Source organism: Melospiza melodia, chromosome 15, assembly GCF_035770615.1.
Source record: "Melospiza melodia melodia isolate bMelMel2 chromosome 15, bMelMel2.pri, whole genome shotgun sequence".
Lineage (NCBI taxonomy): Eukaryota > Metazoa > Chordata > Aves > Passeriformes > Passerellidae > Melospiza > Melospiza melodia.
Window position 1 is genome coordinate 5,040,815 of NC_086208.1, and position 21,590 is coordinate 5,062,404.

Here is a 21,590-nt window from a genome sequence, read left to right on the forward strand (position 1 = left end):
ATGGCCTTATTTGTCAAATCAGATTTGAAGTACTACAATTTTTCAGTTATGTAAAAATTCACTTTCCATAGTATTGGCTAAAAAGCTTTTTTTTGGGGAAGCTTCAGCGATGAACTTAAAAGTTAGGGGGTTTTTTCCCACCCTTTTTTTTAAGACCACCGATCCATTATTACCCAAGTAACAGCTGAGGGTCATTTCAGTAATTTTCTAAAGTAAGCCTCAAATTTAACTGCAGCTTTTTGTCCTACAGACACTTACCTTAAAAGAGAAGTTGAGTAAAATGTATTCTACACCTTCTTTTTCTTTTAAGACCTGAAGATCACTATGCAGTGGGCTATCAGGATCAACCCTGTAAAAGCAGCAGGGGGGAGACCATGGATCAAGTTACAAATTTCAATACCTGTAAACAGTAGTTCCTCTTAAATACTTCCTTTCTGTAATTGTAGTTTACAAATTGCAGTTTAAGGTGAAATGCTGGAAATTACTGCTCATTTTACCAAGTAAAAACTTTGCCACAAGATTAGCATAAAAGCTTGCTGCAACATACAACATTCCCAATGCTATCAAGTGTTGCTTAAACATAGCACAAAATAAGCTCTTTATTTGAAAAGAGCAATTTTAATTCTCTTCAATTGTGTTCAGATAAGAGGGGAGAAAAACAGGAAGACTGTAGTAATCTTGTTTTCAGCACATAGTTAGTGAATCCTTTATGGAATATGTAATTGTACTTCTGCATCAGCTGTTAAAAGTAATCTGCATCAGCAGAAGTACTAAAGCCAGCAGCTTCTGCTCAGCAGAATTTCAACAACTGTTTGTTTCAAAATGCTGGTGGTTAGCAGCCTGGCCATTAATGCAGACCCCACTGGGTTAATCCCAATGGGTTAATCTGACACCTCATCCACTTTTAAATAGAAGAGACCAGTCAAAAACACCTGCAGCAAGCCAAAAGTAGATGTTAAAGGGACTGAAAGGCCCTTAAACCTAATCCCCTACTACAGCTGAAACTACAAAGTTAAAGATCTCATTTCAGAACTTCTTGGGCAGGTAGTCCCCATCCTACCAGTGTGAAGTTATTTCAGAAAAAAAATCTTCCAGTGCTTAGGAACCTCTCATTTCAAGGCATGGCTCTTGCTGTGCCAGTTCAAAGGGACCTGTTCCAAGTAACAATACTGTTCCTTCCTCACATGGGCTCTTTCCTCTGAACATCTACCCCTCAGCTACTCTGCACATAGTGCATTTGTTTCCAGACACTTTTTGCTGCAATAAACAAACACAACACTTCTTTTCTTAGACATTCTGGAAGGCATTTGCTGCATGCACTCCATTTCCTCTTTTCTGAGGGCAGAAAATGAGACCTGTTCACAGCACTTGAACAGAGGTTTCAAATCACTGCACTTGGTTTGAGCACTTGGTTACAGACACACTCAATAGGAAAGGCCTCCAATAACGTGACACAGATTTCTCTGATGTGTCATTCCTGCCATTTTCAGCCTCAAAACCTTCACATGCCCATGATTACACTAAGAAGGAAACAAAACTATTTCAGCAGTTGGTGACCCAGGTTGCACAAGCCTCACCCCTAGGACAAGGCAACAATTGCAGGTTAACTCCTGCACTGAAACAGCCTCTGTCCTTTTCCCCCAGGACATCTCTGAACCCATGGAAGCTCCTCCATCCACTGCCAGCTGCTGCAACCACCCAGCACAGTGTGGGTAGGCTCCTCCTTTATTTTAGGGTACTGTATAGGGATCCTGTTCCCAGGAATAATTCCACTCTACCACCTCTAGGATTTAAGTTACAGGACTATGGATGTAAGAAGGTGAGTTATGTACTGCTGTTCACTTGGTATACTAGGCAATGACAGAAGACAAGGTACATATAATTATATAATTCACATTTTTTGTGATAGCTAAAAGTTTCAGTCCTGTGTGTCTAACTGCAGAAATAAACAACTAATGACACTCAGTAATGTTCTTTCCTACATTTTAAGTGCAACTAGAAGCTGGATTTTCCTGTCATTCAAAACAAATAAAAATAAAATCAATGCAAAAATTCTTGAAAAGATTTTTCATCATTTAAGGCTGTATTTTTTGGAGCAGTTTTAGAATTGAACAGTAATGACACTTAATGCAATACACACAGCATTGGCAGAGAAAAGCAGCTCTGTCTTTCTGCCAGCTCAATCACTACTGGTCCATCTCTATACATTTCTATGTACCAGAATTACAGCCACTATTTAGTGGCTACAATTATCCTTACTGTACTACTACAGTAATGGTGATTATATACTATGGCACATAATGTAATGGAGATTTATATACTATGGCTAGAGATACTCATTTTTCAAAAAGAATCTCTCTATAATAAAACAAGACTGTACAGAACACGTAAAAACTTTATTAACTTACTTGAGAAGCTTAACATGCCATTCATACAAGCTGTCATTTACCAGTTCCACTGAATATATCCCTGTAGAAATATTAGATGGAATTAATTATGCACTAAAAGTGTAGATAGAAAACTTAGCAAAACCATTCTTTGCTTTTAATTTGAATACTGTCAGCAGCTGTAAGCAATGGGCAGGACACTGAGGCACATCCTTCCTCCAGTAGCAGATGCACTTCTGAGGAGCTACAAGGAAAAAATGTTTTCACTTCTATTAAAAAATTCCACATTAATAATTTTTTTTCTGATACTTAACCATTTCACCTTCAAACCTTCTACAACAACTCCAGCTTGCTTATTACTCACTGTATTTTACACCCAGTACACCACCAACGTGTTTTTAAGACACTTCACAACAGTGTGAGTGTGCTACACTGTGTTTCCCAGGTTCTCATCAGTACAGACAGACCAGGACAGCACACAGGACAGGGTATGCAGTAGAAACCCAAAAAAAGGAGATACAGCAGTGGATGAAGCACATTCCCAACAGCTGACTGAGGAAGCCAGAAAGATGCACCTAAAGAATGGAATGGTCTGTGGGAGCCAGCTGGTGACCTTCAGTGGCCTGTTTATTTTAAGCATGTTAAACAACAGTTGTGCAATTCATTTCCCAGGGAAGGATGGAAATTATCTGCCATTTTCTTGTATATTCAAAGCTTCCTCTCTGCATAAATTCACAAGCAGCTCTGGAAAAAGCAATAAATCTTTAACCACCCAGCAAGATTTAGAGCATGGTATCAGTCATGTACAGAAATGAAACCTCCTCTTTCACAGAATATTCATGCATATAGGCTAACCCACCATTATTAAACTTGTTAGCTGGCCTAACATTTAACAGCATCCTTGTTGCTGACCTAATTATTTGGAAGCCATATACAAATCAGGAACTTGCCTAGAATTTCTGAAGGCAATACAGCCACCAGATTGCAGTCACCACATTCTTCCCAAGGAATGGGGGACATTAATTTCTGAGTTTTATTATTATAGCATAAAAATACTCTTACAGTTGAAGCTTATAAGCATTAGTACTTGGAGTACATGTGACATTTCAAGCTGTCCAGACACCATAATTTCTAAAGCATTTCAAAACTTGGAACACAGGTTAAAGCACCCATGCTTGGTTCTCCTTTCTGAGAGCCACTAACAAGTGGGTATTGCAGCCAAGAGCACAACTTCTAATTTTTCTATGTCTAGAATGACAATGTAGGCCTGAACACATACTCACTGTGCTATCCACGTCCCTTTTAATCAGCAGCTACTTCAGGGACATGGCATCTCTGTTTGAGGAGCAACCAAAGGAGCTATTAAGGCCTTTTTCCAATTCCCCAGATCCAAGGATACTATTTTCTGAACTGACCTTAGTGTAAGTCACAAACTGTAAGAATTTCAATTTGTACTGCTCTGATGTAATAACAAAAGAGTTGACATTCAGAACTCTGCTCATTGTCAACTCCCATTAATGACAAATCTATTCCACTGTTGTATCCAGAATATTTTCTTCCACCTGCATCCAAGTGGGAGCAAACAATACTTTTTACAGAGAAGGCAGTAAGTTACAGTAAGGCTCCTGACACCGTGCTAAACAATGTGAGATCACAAGAGACTTTCTGTGGGAATCCAGAACATCCCTCTGGCTGTCCAGGACCCCTGCCAGGGGGCTCAGAGACCCTGGCACACAGCCCAAAACACCTGTGGGTTTCATTATGACCCATGGAGCAAATTACCAACCTTATATGAAGATCAGCAAGCCACAACAGTTTGGGTAGAATAATAGTGAAGTTATCACAGGGTGGAAAAGTAGATTTTGGGGTTTTTGGTATGGGGGTTCAGGAGGCAAGATGGAGGGAACTGGGTGTGTCCAGCCTTTCTCCTTCTTCTTCTTGGCCTCCATCTTCTGCTGTGATGTTGGCACTTTTGGATTGGTTTAGAGTAGAAGCTCACTGTCTAACATAGGTGACAGGTACTGGAAAGTAATTGTAAGTAGTGTATATGTAGTTTTTACTATAAAAGGATAACAGCACCCCAGGGGCAGGCAGACTGCCTCTGATTGTCTTGCTGAGTGGACCACAGCAGGGCAGGAGAAAGAATTTTATAGATAAGAAACAATAAACAACCTTGAGACCAAGAAATGAAGAGCTCTGACTCCATCTTCAAGCGCCAGGCTGGGAAAAGAGACTTTCCAACTTTTCTCAGGTTACTCTGACAAGCTGGAGACCCTGCCAACCTTCCATCCCTTTGTTCACTCACTAAGCCTTCAGCCCTACTCCTGTACTCCTCTCACCACCCTGAGCCTCCTGTCCTTAGCCACAGCTCCTGTCCCAGTCCAGCTCCAAGGCCCAGACACTCTGGCAGCTTCCCCAGCAGGAAGAGCTGTACCCCAAGGGTTGTACTGCATCTAAGGCAGGAGGGTTCTCAGAGACAGAACACCAGAGCAAGACACTCCAGCAGCCTCAGGCAGCGAGTTCTGAGCCAAACAGCACCTGTGTCCTCAGGAGCAGCAGCAAGGGGGCTCCAGATCTTCATACAGAAGCCACTTAACACCATCCAAAGCTGAGGGAGGGTGTTTGGGGTTTTCTGAATAATCAAGGGGACGCTGTTTGGAAGTAATCTATGTGCTTTTTTTTCCTGTCAAAATAATTTAACTTACTAACAACAGTTTTAAATTAAGGAGAAGTCCTTAATTTAGGAAAGGAATCAAGCTAGGTTCCTCTTGCTTAAATACAAGGTGGGGTGGGGTTTTTATTACTCAAAGGTGATCAAATAAAAAGAAACCCACAGAACCGTGAAGCAAGCAAAAAAAGTAAGGAATTGAAATGTAGAAAGAAAAACAATTCTTTTCAAAACAAAGGCAACATCTTACTTAGGGCAACATTGCTATCTCAAAAAGTAAATCCCACAGTCTTTAGATAAAACCAGGGAATTGAAGTCCATATTAACTATATCTGAATAAAACAGATGCTAAAGATATGAACAGAAAAGATTTCATTTAATGTCCCCAAATTCTTTGTTTCTTGCCCTCCTTTCTCAATCCCTTAAATTACATTAAGTTGTTTGTGAATCTCCAATCTGATATGTGGAAATGAGATAATCTTGTTTTTCAGGACTTGTGGCTCCCATTATCTGAACAGGCTAATGAAACTAATTCACAACAGAATATCTTAATTTTCTGGAGTATTTTTTGCTTCTGTCAGCTCATAAGAAAATTATTTTTTGTTTCTTTAAGGGCAATTCTTCCCCTAGATTTCCCAGGTAGATAAGCAACTTTGCTGTTGAGAGCAAGTTTGTAATCTTTTGCTTGAACTCCAGCAGCACTGCTTCATTTGATAGAGGAAATTAATTTCTAAAATAGATACTACCTTGAATGCACAGCTAGAGTTGAAGCCACTGTCTTTGAATAGTATTTTTTTATAAAACAGTCCAAGAGAAGAAAAAAAATTAAAATACTATTGCTACAAGTATTATTCACTTCAGAACTCCCAGTGTTCTACAGTCAGTCCTAAAAACATGTAACCTCATGAAAACTAAATAAAGTGATCCTTACCTAACTAAAAATCAGCCTTAGCCTTTCTGGCTTGTCTTACAAAGAAATGAAAACAGCATTAAATTACCTTGCAACAGTTACAAGAACCTGGGAGTTTCACAATGGCTCCCTTTGTGCATTAGTAGGAAGAAATTAAATTTAGGGTAAAATGGACCATGGGGCAAGTACTCTAACAAAAATGACATTAAAACAGCCAATTACTGCCACAGCCTGTGCATGTGGTGACAGTTACCTAACAAAAGGCAGAACAAGCCTATGAAAGCAGGAGTTTTATGCAAAGGAAAAGAACCAAGAACATAAATTTACTCAAGGTTGAAGAATAAATGAAACCATAAGGAATGAATCCAGGCAAGTTTTATAACAAACAGCATCAATTTACTGTGTTGCAAAGCAGAATTGCCATCATCTTTGTAGTGTCAACCTCCACTTGACACTACTTCATCACCATATTTTAGAGATCTACATGAGGCATCCAGCTGCAGTGTTTTTACATATTTCCAAAGTCATAAGCTCTAAGGTACTGCTCTTACCCTTTAGAACCTCATCTTTCTGTCATGTTCAGCAAGACCTGCTCTTCCTCATAATTCAGAGTACGCTTTCTACATCAAGATCAGCCTTTTGCAACTCATTGAGACTTGTTTATCTAAAGCCATGAAGTGGCATTATTAGAGAGCCTAAACCCTCCCCTCAAAGCACAGCCAGCCAGGGGCCCCTGGCTGACCCCAGTGGTACCACACATGCCTGAGCAGCCCACAGCACTGTAATAGCCAGCCTTAGCTCTGATCACCAAAACAAATCCTGAAGGTCAAAATGGGCAGTAAAGCATCCCCCATGACTTCACACAGATCTGCTTCCAGCTCTTCCCTAGACACACTAACCCATTCCTTCCCAGATAGTGGTCACTGGGGCACACTGGCAAGCTCACAATTGCAACAAAGCTAAAAGAAGGAGGCTGCATTAGACCAACACTAGGTCACCTCATCAAATTTATACCCCAGACATTTTACCACTGTCCCCAGCACTTCCACACATGAAACAATTGACCCAAAAGTTAAATATGACAAATCAAAACAGGAACCTATTGTCTCCTCACCTCTGTTCTTTTATACATGATGGCATCATCAAGTGAGGTTTAAGTCCACTAGAAATAAATATGGACACAAGTACAGAAAAGTGAAAATGTATTTAAGTTTATACCGACTCCCTAATTAGGCATTCCTCCTGCTCTCACCCTGGCCTGCACCAGGGTCTGACACCTGGCTGCAGTGATGGAGTTGTCTATTTGGCAGACCTAGAGGAATACAACTTGCCCAAAATCCATGTAATTTCTATTTCTCATACAGTAACACTCAGGCAATTCAATTTGCTGAATCCTTTGCTGAGCTACTTTAGATATAGCTCCTATAAGGAATAAATGAAACAGCCATCCACTACCTCAAGATAATCACTGCTCATTACTCCAACTAATTTAAAACACAAGCTTGTTTTCCACTGTAATTCACACCATTATTGCAAGGAATAGATGTTCTGACTTTTCTCCACAAATAAACTACTTTAGGTAATAAGAGTATACATGATGTATCTATGTATTTTTACATATGTGCAGACACAAACATGCACTTATATACAAACACAGGACAACAAAACACAGAGAAGTTAGCAGCAAGTATTTCCCAGGAGAATTCATATAAAGTATATTTCAAAAAGGGAAATCTGAGGCATTTACCTGTTTTATAACTCTGTGATCTATATATATCCCTGAGTTCTTTCATAAGTCGATCTGAAGCCTGAACTGACCCAGAGACTGCACCCTGAAACAAACAAAAAAGACTCCAAATAAGTGAAAAGTAGTATTTACAAACAACTTTACATTACTAACTAGAAGGTATTAACAATATATTAATTTCTGTATGAGAACTGGGTTTCTGAAAAGTTAAATATTCTAGTGAGCGAAGTCTATCCCAAAGAAACGAGGCCCTCCCTCTAAAGAACATTAATATATACTGCTAAATGCTATAGGTGATACAAACTGTTAAATCAAGGTACAACAGGTTTTTTCTGTAAAGGACCTGAATCTCTGGCATTTTAATTTCCAAGATGGATGCACATCTCAGAGTGAAATATTTAATTTTACATCCTGCTTTTACACACTGAGAAGAAAAGTAAACCTAATCCTAAGAGTGAGCTTCTACACATAAGCTATTATTGCTTTCTCAGAGGTATATTTTTATTTGGTCATTGAAAAAGGTACAGGGGTTGGCAAGCATCCACTCTAGAACAGCAGTTTCCTGAGGAATAAGACCAAGCAGTGAATTTAGAAAACGTGGAACAAAAGCAATATTTATTGCAACTGAGTGGGAAAAAAAAAATCAACATCTACACAGAGGAAGACAAAGGTATGTAAACCTTAAAATACAAAATATTTCTTGTGACTTGTCATAGCTCTTGTGATTTTTGCAACTATGGCAAAATCTCTTCTGTTCTTTTAGAGCTCAGTTCTGTACTTCTCAGCATCTCAAAGTGAGAGAAAAACTCAAACCAATCTTCCTATATGTGATTATTCTGCTTATCCCCCCCAAAATACCACTTTAGGTTCAAGAGTTTTGAAAAACAGAGAGATAAAAGTTAGCATTATAAGATTTAAAATACAGAATAGGAACAAGGACTCCAAAAGAGCTAAGGTAGTTACCACCCCAACCCTGACCCTGTGACACTTGGGCTTCCACCATCAGCCTGTTCCCAAAGGCAGATTATTCCATTGGACCTTGGCAGTTCCCTTCTGCTCCTGCACTTCAGTCACTGCCACTGGAACACAGGCTAACATATGGAGCTCATAAGCACGGCTGGGGGAAGAAAGCATGACAAACAATAAAACTGCCCCACTACCAAATAAAAAAGACCCACCTAGGATAATTCAGCCTGTCTCTATCAAGTACTAAACAAGTAAGTTGATGAGGCTGCTTTTTAACTCCATCTAAAAATTCAAAGATTCTTATTTTTTCAGTTTCCTTCCAGACACCATGAACACCTATAAACATATCCTTTTTGGAAACAAGTGTCAAAACTATTTCTGTGCAGCTGTGACCATTACCTAATACCCAAAACATCCTCCCTGTTTGCCTGAAGTCCACAGTGATGTTTTATATTCTACAAGGTCTTAATTGTAGGAACTAATTACTTCTTAATAAAAATTAAGTATCAGTAACAGTTAGTAGATGGTAAAGCCTTCACATAGTCCTCTGTCTTCTCTGTCTAATAGTATCAAAAAATACACTTAGACTTTTCTTTCAAGGCTATTCATTTTCATACACCTTTGGATTTAATTATGCAGATTTCTGAAATTCCACTAGTTTTTCTTAACAGACCGGTATGAAGGATGAACCTTGTAATTAAACATGCAAATAACAGGCAACTCCTTTCATCTGATTAAACAAAAGCTACATACAAACAAGGCTTCAGACAAGTAATTTCTCTACTTACTGTGCTCCTCTCTATAGAGCAGTATCAGACAAAGAAGGGATTTCTCAAACACCGAGTACATGAAATTTTATGGAAAAAGGTTGTTTATATGCAATATCTGCACATTACTACTATTTATGCCAACTATTTACAGATTAGCTGAAAAAGGAAGCATTACACTTAACCAATTAACACAGCAGTGTTAATCACCATTCTTTGCATAGTTGCTGTGCTCTGTGAGCATTAAGATTAGGACTCATCAATAGGTGGAGTCTGGAGGAAAAACATTTCATAGACAAGTGTCAAGACTTTGGCTTTCTTCTGAGCAGAGCTGTGCAGATCCTTGCCCCTTCCACTGCACTTCTTACTAAAAGAAGGAATTTTCATACACTTTCCACAGATTGTCAACCTATAAATATAGGCAATTTAAGAACAAATTAGATGGTCAAAGACATCCTGTGGAAAACTACCTCTCTCATGGCATCTCTATTTCCATCCAATTAAACTACTGATTTTCTATAATGTTGGAAGTTCATCTGGGCAAATGAAAATTTAAGTATCTTCTGTACTGGAGACATTTAAAAACCAAAGCTTAACACACCCACATCCCCCTGACTTCCATTATAACAGCTGATAAATGAGGTGGTATTAAAGGAGTTAGCTGTAGTGTGTGTAAGCAAGCCTCAACACACTTTGTCTTTGTCTTCACCCTTTTCCCCCCAGGGGTTTCTGGCTGGGCTGCTCACTCCTTATATAGCAGCACTAAACATAGTTACACTTGCTGCTCTAAAGAATCGATGGACTGTAAACCAGTCATCTACAATCAGGAGAAAGAGGATAGCAAGCTTAACTTAAGGAGTTTAGCACAGGGGCTTATTTTATGTGCTCTGAACTACCCTTGGAGGAACTTGAAGAGGAAGGTAACAGCTAAACCTGATGGTAAGCCTAATGGCAAACACCAGTGCTCTGAAGCACGTCCTCATTCTGGTGTCACTTGTGGGATTTGGAGCCACTGTAAAGTGCAGTTTAGAAGAGAGCACAACTTGCATCCCACCACTGCACCATACAGAGCATTGAGGTCAGTTTTGACTACAGTGATACTAAAATTAAAAACTTTTTCCATAACTCAGTACACGTAAGTTATAATTTCAAAGACTGAACCCAGATATAAATAACAGTATCCTTCTGGAAAAGTGGGACTTGACACTCCAAGGGAGATAAAGTTCCCATTTCTCAAATTGTGACAGTAAGATTTATAGTTGCAACTGCCTCAGACATAAGTGGTCAATCATGGGACCTGATGGGTATCTGTCACATGGGGCTGATGCCAAGAGCAGGAAGGCAAAGCCATTTTATCTGAAGTAGTTAAATGAGCTGCAGCACCAGACCCAAGTGACTATTTTTTTCTAATAAGTAATCAAAGAGGCACAAAAAGTCTCACTTAATCATCCTGTCCTGTACTACACTGTGGCTCTCCAGAGCAATGAGCAGGTAAGCTGGAGAAATCCCTGCTGCAAGAGGCAAACATCTATGTGACAACATGCCAGCTGCTGAGAGCTGCACATAACAGAAATACCTGATGCAGGAATTCTCACAGCCAAAACTGCTGGACATGAAAAATATTCACAAGATGCACCACTACAAGCCTGTCCTGCTCTCAAACTCTCTTCCCAAGGATGAGCCACTGTTGGACACAGGAACCTCGTGGGGCAGTGGGGCCAGCACTTGCCACTGCCCTGCTGTACTAAGGGCACAGAGACATCAGGGGTTTCTTTTCCCCTTCCAACCCTCAAAATGCACCCACTGCCTGCTCTCCCCCCAAGTTATAGGGGATAAGAGGTGCAGCTCACTGCAGTTTTTTATCCAAAGATCTGATTGTTTTCTGCCTGATCAGAAAAATACTGTGAACACGTCAGAATGCAACAGGAAACCTCTTCACTCAATAAATTTCAGGAGATTTAGCCACAAGACCAAAAATCACTTGCTGAAACAAAATATGTAAACTCCACCAAGATAATAAACTGAAATCTAAAGTAACTCAAAAAGAGCTAAAGAACATAAGTTCCATTTGTTACTGAACTTTCTCAATTTTTGAGCAGAAGCACAATCATTCCTAGAAGTTCAAGTAGTTTCATACTTCCTTCAAGGATTAGACTAAAAATAGAAATGACACCTTAGATTTCATAAAATCTGAAGATGAAAGTACAGACTTGGAGACTTTTGAAGGGAAGTGCTTAAACTCCTCAGCATGAAACAGGAAAAGCTAATAGCATTATCTAAATAAGAAAGGCATTAGTCTCTGAAATGACTATGTGGGGAGAGACCTCTGAAAAGCAAGCAGCAGCAAGTTGTTAAATATTTGAAGTTAATGATTCCAGTTCAAAGACCTATTTTAAATACAGGTAAGCAAGTGGTTCTTTAAAGTTATTACAATGTTAAGAGGAGGATTAATTCTTGCTCCAAGTTACATACTGTACCAAAAGCCAAATTTATTTTCTGATGCCAGCAAGAAGAAAGGGATTAAGGATACTGCCAAAGACAGAACTCATTTACAAAAATAGTAAATACACATTCTTAACTTGTACAACACACATAAACCCTAAAAACTCCTATGACAGCATCTTGAGAAGCAGAAAAATGTCTTTAACCTATCAGGAATAAATGACAGTGGCAGTGCATGCTTTCCCATGGAGGAGCCTTGAGCATGATCTGTAACTCCAGCCTGCACTGCAGCCAAGGGGAGAGAGGACAGCCCATGGACCTGGGCCAAAGAACATGGAAAGGAAATGAAAAGTCTTCTGGCTGCACTGGGCACCAGTCAAAGCCCTGTTTTATGCTGTACATTCCCATTTCCAACAAGCAGCATGTAAGTGGCATGGGTTTGTTTTACTGGCCTCTGCTGAGGAAAAAAGTATGCCAAAAGTGTTAAAAAACCAGACCAATTTAGCCACCGCATTCAGGTTTCTGAAACTCAGAGTCCTCTAAGAAACCTAGTTGTGAGGGCTGTACAGATTTAGATTTTCCTTTGTGTTAGGACACTCAGCAAATAACTGCTCTTAGAGCATGGTTAACACATTCTATCAGAAGCCCCCTGGTTTGGCAGCATGGAGGACCAATAAAGTGCTCCTGGGATAGCTCTTTCCTAGGTCAGTAGCACAGCTACAGCTTTTGGTTCTCCAGCACCTAGGAGTAAACTTCCACAAGTCCTTGGAGAAATTATTTCAGCAGCACAGCTATTTCTGGTGACCCACAAAAATACCACAGTTCCTCAGCAGCAGCTGAATACCCTGTTCCCTGCACTCAGCTGACCTTGTTTATGCCCCAGCATCAACGAGAGTGTCCTGGCATGAGAAACAGCTATTATGTAAGTTGAATCTGCTGTTGTCAAACAGAAAACCAGCAGTGGTCATTTCAACTTCACTAAATGTGGAGGGAAAAAGCAAAAGGAAAGGTAGTATTGGCCAAATAGGAAAAGAATAGATAGCAAAAGAAAATCTGCAGTTTTAAGAGGCTTTCTGCACCAAGGAAGAATGCTGACACCACAAAAACCTTTTTTTCTGTTCTACCACATTTTACATGATTGTAAAGCAGGCCATGCCTTTCAGGCTGCAAGAGGTTATATTTTCTTTTTCAATTAAAGACTCCTTACTATTAGGAGTTTGAGTTATACATACAGAAACACACAAAACCTCACTAGGCATTGTCTCAAACTGTGAACATTCAAGTTTAAACAAAACCAGTAAGTGACAGTTGTGCTTATGGTTACTCAAGTCTCAGAACAGGACTTGACTATACAGCCAAAGCAGTTGGGGACCTTATGTTTACCTGCTTTCAAACCCTGAAATGCCAATCAGGTTTCGGTGTTAAAACTAAAATCTTGTGGATGAAGCAGATCATAAACAGAAATATTAAATTTCATGGTTTATACATTTTAAGCCTCTATGAAAGAAACACTTTGATTTCTTTAGGAGTCAGTGTAAATGGAATTAAGGCTGTATGACATCATCACACCCTCCTACATGCACCTCTGAGAAGCAGCAGCCTCTCTGGAGCCTGGCACTTGGGACAGAACGTTTCTAAGCCTCTGGAGAACAAGGACTTTTTCTACAACTGCCTGCTGGTAAGATCACACAGAAAACTGACAACAAAGCTGCAGAGCTGCTGAAGGCCCTTTACTTTATGCATGGCAATAAAAAAACTGCACAACAATCCACCACCCTTCAGTAACTGCCAGGTGGCACAGCTACTACTGAAAAATAAACTCATGCATAAAATGGATTTAAAGCACAGGTTTGCTGAGTATTTTAAGTCACCCATGACTTTTAACACACTTTTAATTATGGCTTTAGTTTTTTTACTTAAATAAGGGCTCAGCAACAAAAGTCAAGCTCAAAGCCTGGAGGCATTCTGCTGATTCTGCAAGGAAAACTAATGCTTGTAACAAAGGCACCAAGCAAGAAATAAAGGGATAACCCATGGATACCTCTGGAGATGAGCAGGTAAAGAGTCAGCTACAGGTTAATTTATGTCTAGGTGTATAGGAGTGGGCTTTCTTTGCAGAAAATCATCTCTGTTTTAAAGTCAGAAGTATTGCAAAGACAAAGCATAGAATCATTAACTCACATTTAAGTGATCTTGCCTTTGATTTTTTCTGATTTTTTCTAAGATTGCAAGGTTCTCTTTTTCAATGCCTTCATCCTCAGATTTCTTCCCATCAACTGGTTCCTCCTCCTTCATATCATAGTGATCCAGATCTTCAATGTCCTACGAGAGAGAGAGAAGTTAATTGTAAGTAACTGTCCTGTGCTCTTCATTCAATGAAACCCTCTCCAAAGGCATGTGGGATACACTCACATACTGCACAGCACTATGCATTTGTGATTGCTGGATCCCACTTCTATTTTGTTCCAACTTCACCCTCAGCCAACATAACCACTGGAAGTATAGGGAACCTTCATAATACAAATGAAACCCAAATTCACAACATGTTTCTGGTCACAGAAACAAGTACTACCTGTGCAAGAAGATAAAGATTGTAGAGAATTAGCTCACTGAAGTAGGCAGCAAACTGGACTAGAGAATCCAAAAGTACCCCCAGATAGGGTAGCTCCAAGATGTTTCTAAAAGGCCCTTCTGCAATTAGAATCCTATCTATACTACACTTCTCACAAGCTGTGATTAACCTATCTGGCAGGGCTACAGCAACCCTTCAAGAAAGTTAAATATTAGAAAACTATGTGTACTTTATTCAAGGCTAACATTTCAGCTAGAGATTAGATGCAGTAAGTTTGGAATTGGGACATAAGACAAAATTCTGTGGTCAGGCATTCTGATCACCCAAGCCAACACTTCAGTTCTATGTTCCAGACCAAGGCACTAAAACCCCTCCACTCTGTATCCTGAGATGGGCTTATCTTTGTGGCAGAGAAGCACCCTGAGCTTCAGACAACTGTCTGAAGGTGATTCAAATGCTGGCTGTGGAGAGGAGGGGAAGCACGTAAACACCTTGACACGAAAAAGGAAGCACTGTAGCAGCCACACCAGCAGATTTTGGTTACACAACCACCAGATACACTCCAGTGTGCAGAGCTCTGGCACACCTGGGGCTGCTCTCCATGCACCATCAGTTTGCATGGCAGGAAAACCCACACTCAAGGATGTCCTATGTAACAAGGAATACACCTGGTGCATCTGACAACACTGTTTCCTTCAGTTGTAACAGACTTCAAACTCAGTATTCTTAAAAATGCTCATGTTTCTCCAATGGCAGAGCTGAGGAATTGAAAACTGCTTTGTGGAGAGCCTGGTTCAAGCATGGCTTAAAGAAAGAGGCCATGAAGGTATACAGCTGAGGGAAAAGTAAAAGGTAGAGATAAAGCAGCATTTCCCAGGCTTGATTCTATAAATAATTAGGCTCTCTCAAGCACCACTTTATAAACAATAAGATTCTCAGACAGTCTTCCCATAACAGGCAAAACATTCTGTCCTTGGGCTCTCTGGGAACAGATAGCTGCTCTGGGAACAGATATGAAGGTTTTGAGAACTTTTCATATCACAGTGAGAACGCTGGTCCTGTTTTCAATAAACAAACCACAGGTATTGTAAAACAAAAGGAGGGGTTAGAGTTTTCTCTGTAACCTATTGTGAGCTCGAATTTTGCAATATGCATGAAGTTAATTAACACTGTTATATCAAGTGGCTGATTTGGTCAATAAATTGGAGTCGATGCTGATCAACAACAAGGTGGGTTGGCTCCCTTCTCTTTCAACACTGCTTCTCTGTGTAGAACTGGGACTAGATTACAGGTTACAGATACCACTGCCACACACAATGACCCCTGACAGCTGATAAATGATGGCAGATCACACCTCTTTTTTACAAAGTAACCCAAACAGAATGCAAAAGGCTACTCTAGCAGTCTGCAAGCAATCAGAGCCTTGTGCCAGCAGGACATGGGACACAGCACCTTTACAGAAACACCAGCTCCAGCAGATGTAGTCTGGATCAGGCTAAATATGGCATAAGAAAGGCTGCTACAAATTAATTTAAGAACTTGGTAGCATTGATATTTTCTAAAGGAAGATCATTTATTCAGAGAGAGTTGTTCATTCTTACTAAATCTTAATTAAAAATCTAAATTTGAAGTAGTCAGAACAGTTCTACTATAATAAGGCAGTCTGTAGTAGCGTAGAAAGCAAGAATCTTGGAGCTATTCTAACATGTAGCAGATGCAAGCAAAAAGGGTGATTCTTACAACTAAAAAGCTCAATAAAGAGGGCCCCATGTTGCCAGACATGGACATTAAAGTTTAGTGTGTCTGCCTCAATGTCCTTCCAGTCCCTTCAATTTATTACAGTCAAAAACTTGCTCACCCATTTAATGAGTCAGCAAACTGATTTACTCTTAGCAAGTCTGCTTTAGTTTGGGAGGCACTTCCAACTATATCAGAGCCAGTTCACATGCTGCTTGAAATAGGAGTTAACAATGCAAAAACTTACTGATTTGGCACACAATGTTATGTATTGTTTGACTAAAGCACAAACAGATGTCCAATTCTCTGTATCCAAGTACCTCACAGCTGAGATCTAGGTTTAAGAAGAAAATTTCACTAGGTTTCTGGTTGAAGGGAAAGCTGACATTCAGGTAAACATCCAAATTTTAATTATCTTTTCTGTTGAACTACAGGGAGGTTACATGCTACAGTTTGATTTAATTATTAGCCAGACATTGCAGAGCAAAATGACAAAATTCTACTAGATTAGGACAACAATCTCATTTATAGACATACTTCACCCATATCATCTTCTTCCTCCTCCTCTGATGTAACTTCTTCTGTTGTTCCATTCTGCAATACAACAATGAAAGTTCTGCATAAGTTTTGCATACACTTTTTGCTTTCAAAATCAGCAAGTCTACTCTCAAAGAGAAGCAGTAAATGCAAAAGTGACATGTCAAACTTCAGTCCTTTGCAGATAAGGGTAAGATGCATAAAGATGCTTTCCTGGTCACGAAGCAAAATTAATAGAATGCCTCAATTAATTCCAATTAAGTTTTAAGTAGAAGCTTTAAATTCAGATAAGGAACATCCTATTCTGAGACACTGTCAAATGCAACAAACATCAAGTGGGTTACAACCCACCATCCCTTAAGCAAGAAATCAGATCATGGCTCTGACTAGAATCCATCTACAAGCTACACCCCTAGAAAGATAAAAACTCAATTAACTTTAGACCTCTAGAACTTAATGGATTCTTTTTCTCACTACCTGGAACTTCCATGCAGCCACTAGTATCATCATATAGCCATTGCTATTAGCCTGTTTGAGGAAATATCAACACAACACAATTAATTTTTATGACTCTCTTTCAGGATACCACTCCAAGCTCAGGAACTCTGAGCTGCAGAAATACTCAGGAGTATTCTGATATGCTTGTCCTCTGCTCACTCTTCCTTTGGTAAAGAAGTAATGACACTGCTCTAGACAATCTATGGGACCAGATGAGTCTTTGGTCAGACTCAGACTCACTTTCCAAGAGCTTGTTTTGAGTTCCACAGCACATGTGAGACCCTTCACACAGCTACACCCTAACAGCACAGCCCATTGCCTTACAGCTGCACTGCTGAGGGGGTGGCTCAGAGAAAGGACCTATAGGATTACAATCTGGCATGTGACCAAAAATTAAGCAAGTTATTTGTCATTAGTATAGCACTGTCACCTCAGGAAAGCATCTGTTACTCTAAAGGAGTATTTTAGCAATCCTGTCATCTTAATGTGTACAAAAAAAAGAAGATCCCATAATCTTATTATAAAACAGAAAAGAACAGCTACTGTCAGTTACCAGTTCTGTTTTCAACACAATACAAAACATTTTGGCTAAGAAGACTACCTCAGGCCCTCACAATTCTTAATTTTTCAAGTGCACAATAAATAAGCAAGGCACCTCCCTTCCCAAAGTAACATATGGCCTGGATATCCCATGTCTCTGCAAGGGATTGAAGAAGGAAAACATCAACAGTAGTTCATCCAAGTGCATACTGTGAAACACATACTCTTCAACAAAGAGCCAAATATTTCAGAAAAAGTAACTTCGGGAAGCACTCCAAATGCACAGAGATCGGCTTGAATAGTGTTTAGGAGGGAATTAAACTTGAGAGCACTGGTGTCACATACACACCTTGCAGTGATACAGAGACTTCAAAGGGAATTGTGTAATATGATCACACCACTATTAAATGGATTTTGCAAATAAAATTCACATTGAAGACACCATAATCCGAAAGTGCTTCATATCTCAGTTCTGGTTTACACAGGGTTCAATCTTTCCCATTATCTTGTTTCTTGGAGTTAAAAAAACCAACTCCATTATTGGCATAAGAAGGTGTCCCCAGCTTTTTGATTTACCTGTCCAGCTGGCAATGGCTGATCTAACATTTCAACATCTGGATGCTGAGGAAGATTATATAATCTGCAGAGGTCACATATTAATCGCTTCAGCTGCTGAAGAAGCTAAAAACAACAAAAACACATGGATAAGTTCATTTAAACCAAAGCACAGAGAAGCATATTTAGAATTTTCTTCACACATTGATATTGAACTTAAAGTCAGTATACAGCCTTTAAATCTGCTAAGGCTGGAATAAAATTTCCTCTCCAATCTTTGTAGTAAAGTCCCCACAACAGAAACTCAAGGACATGGCAAGTTAGCAATGACTCCCATTCATCTTCCTATGTATAAGGAGAAAGCCATGAGCAGAAAAACCATTTTTGGTCTGACAGCATCATCTATTCCAAGCATAGGTGTCTGAGCCACACATCACTATTGAATAAGCAAATGGTCACATTCCATGACACAAAATGGCCCACTCCCATTTCCCAGCTTAAATAACCAAGGAGGAACAGTCTGGTTTTCCATACCCTGAATTCCTTCACAGGGCACACCAGGGAGGCAGCAGAAGCAAGACCAACCCTGTCCAAGTCCCAGGAGCCAGGAGGGCTCTGAGCTGGAGCCCAGGCACTCTGCTTGCTGTATCTTGTGTCAGGGTGAGGCACAATCTGTTACTATCTCTGATTTGTGTTTCCAACCTGTTCCACTGATTGTGCTCTGTTAGCTGCAAACTATGCACCACCTCACACTCACTAATGTAAGGCAGAAAATTATTTACTTCTGCAAAAACAAACATTAAGTTTGCTCTTTGGTCATCGCACTAATGAAGGTGATTTCTACAACTCTTCACTTTCACTAGACAGCCTCAGATTCCTAGCTAAGGCCAAGACATGAAATACTGCTGCATTTCCTACCTTTCCAAGGTCTTTGCACAGCTATGTCAGGAGAACAAAAAAGGACTGCAAAATCTACTTGTAAAAGGGTCAACATCTCATGATTTGCAAAATACTAACCTAGATGAAGCTTGCAGAAATCATACAGCCATTTATGGACTTTTCTTCCCAAAACCAAGGAGAATTTGTCCTGCCACTTGTCAAGAGCAGCATGCAAGACAGTCATTTCTGCACTCACACTCCAAAGCACTTGTCTAAAGCCTTGCTACTGGCCAGTTTAGATGCTCTCACCTCATCCCAATGGAAGTGAAAAATTCAGTCTGTCCAGGGTTAAGAGCTCATTTCCAAGCCCTAACCACTAGCAGTGATAGGAAAATGTTGCCCTTATGTTTTCTGAAAGCTTCAGTGCTTTTCCCTTCTACAGCAGAATTCCACACTGTGCTTCATAGGAATGTTATTTATCCATCTGAGGCCATGAACTGAGGTACCAGCCTGCATTAGAACAATATCACACCAAGTCTGCTGTTTCTGCATCATTCATGATAGCCAACCCAACCCCAAAATAAAGCAGATAATCAACCTAACTCAAAAATAAAGCAGATATCACCTAAAGGACTGGGGCACCAGCAACACATTTCTTAGGAGTATATACATGAGACATGATAGGTTTTGGCAAAAACCCTTCTGTAACAATCATGTTTCTCATCAGCATCAAGACTCTACACTTGTTTGAAGCTTCCCAGGTATCCAGAACATCATTAAATCTTTCAGCAGACAGGAATCAGGTTAATCAATCAAAAAGTTAGTTGCCAGATAGAACCACAGGTCCTAGAACTATTATTTTCAGTATGTGCAAGATACTTAGAATTGCACTGCTATGCATTTTGTTGAGAAACTTTTTCTCTGCACAAACATTGCCTCATGGAGAGCTGGAGCATGAACCATACAATTCCAGGAGCTGTAATTTTTCTCACAGAGCAAATAATTTGTTTAAATCTTCTGTGAATCATACAAAAATAAATCTAAGCAGTGAGGGAAGACTGCCACCATTGGGCTGGTCAATTAGCACTGGCCTTGGAAAAGAAGATGAATATAGCATTAGATGTGCCTTGACAGAGAAACAGTAAGGACTGGAGAGTTAAGAATTGCTTCCTGCCCTGCTTCCTTCACTCCCCCTCCTCCCCACAAATAGTCCTGTCAGATGAACTGGAATTCAGAAGGAATTTTTGCAGCCAGGACCTGCCACACTGTAAGCTTCCCTTGCTTCTGAGCACAGCATCACAAGCAAGGAACAGGAGCACCCTCAAAACAAGGTGCTGGCACAGCCTGGGCTGAGTTACAGCTGCGCCTGACAAGGGCCTCCAGCAGCTCTTCACCTTCTCATTTCCACTGCACCACAGATCACTCTACTCTGTGGAAGCTCATCAGCCTTGTGGCAGATCAATTCTGGTGTGCTTCAGCATACAAGCACCATTTCATCAGGAAGGGGAAGGCAGAGACCTGCTGAGAGCAGGGATCTCCTTCCTTGGAAGGATTCTACACTGTAGGGTTAGCTTAATGGAACTCATACTGCAGCTCATTTCTACAGACCAGCTGCTTTATTTGCAATCAGTGTCTACAATTTGCAAAGGTGGTGACAGAGCAAGAAGCTGATCCTGTCTGTACAACCTTTCCACCCTTCTTCCTTATTGCTACATTTTTCTTCCACAGGAATTAATTTAATACCATTGATCTTTCTGTCATGGATCACCATCACTCTTATCCCTTATCCTCTGCTCATCTGTATGAAAAATCACAGGGTAATTTGAGCTGAAAGTCACGTCTGGAAGACATCTGATCCAGCCCTGTGCTCTAAGCAAGATCTGGTATGTGTTGGTATGTACATGAACAGACTACCAAAAGGGAGAGCAGATTTCTGTCATGTATTAATAATTTAAATGCATTTCCAGGGTAACTTCACAGGCTTGACTAATGTAAAATGAATGCTTTACACACACACACACTTGGAGGCTACTGAAGTGAGCTATCAGCACACCAGTGGGTGCCCTGGAACACAAACTGCTTAGAGCACAAAGTAAACAGCAACCAGAACTCCTAACCCACAGGGTAAAGGAGTGATGTCAATAGGTTGCACAAGTGACCAAACACAACACATTTCTAAATTTGTTAAAATGATTATAATGAATATCAAAATAACAAAAATTACACCAGTAGAATACACAGCCTCCATAATTTTTAATGCTTCAGGAGTTCAGAGAAGTTGGTTGTTCTTTTGGACATCATAATGCTGGTTCAGAACACAAACACCTCTTGGAATTGTGTTTCCTATCTTAATGTCCTGCACATCCAAAAACAGTTTAAAACAAT

General features: G+C 40.0%; 1 protein-coding gene across 1 annotated transcript in view; it reads right to left on the reverse strand.

Moving 5' to 3' along the window:
- UBE2Q2 (ubiquitin conjugating enzyme E2 Q2) overlaps positions 1–21,590 on the reverse strand; it is a 47,109-nt gene that overhangs the window by 6,191 nt on the left and 19,328 nt on the right. The window contains exons 3-8 of the mRNA XM_063169484.1: positions 18,348–18,452; positions 16,734–16,790; positions 14,069–14,209; positions 7,713–7,797; positions 2,409–2,469; positions 259–349 (exon numbers count right to left, since the gene is read on the reverse strand). Coding sequence (XP_063025554.1) covers positions 259–349; positions 2,409–2,469; positions 7,713–7,797; positions 14,069–14,209; positions 16,734–16,790; positions 18,348–18,452 — 540 coding nt within the window. The remainder of the gene's footprint in view (positions 1–258; positions 350–2,408; positions 2,470–7,712; positions 7,798–14,068; positions 14,210–16,733; positions 16,791–18,347; positions 18,453–21,590) is intronic.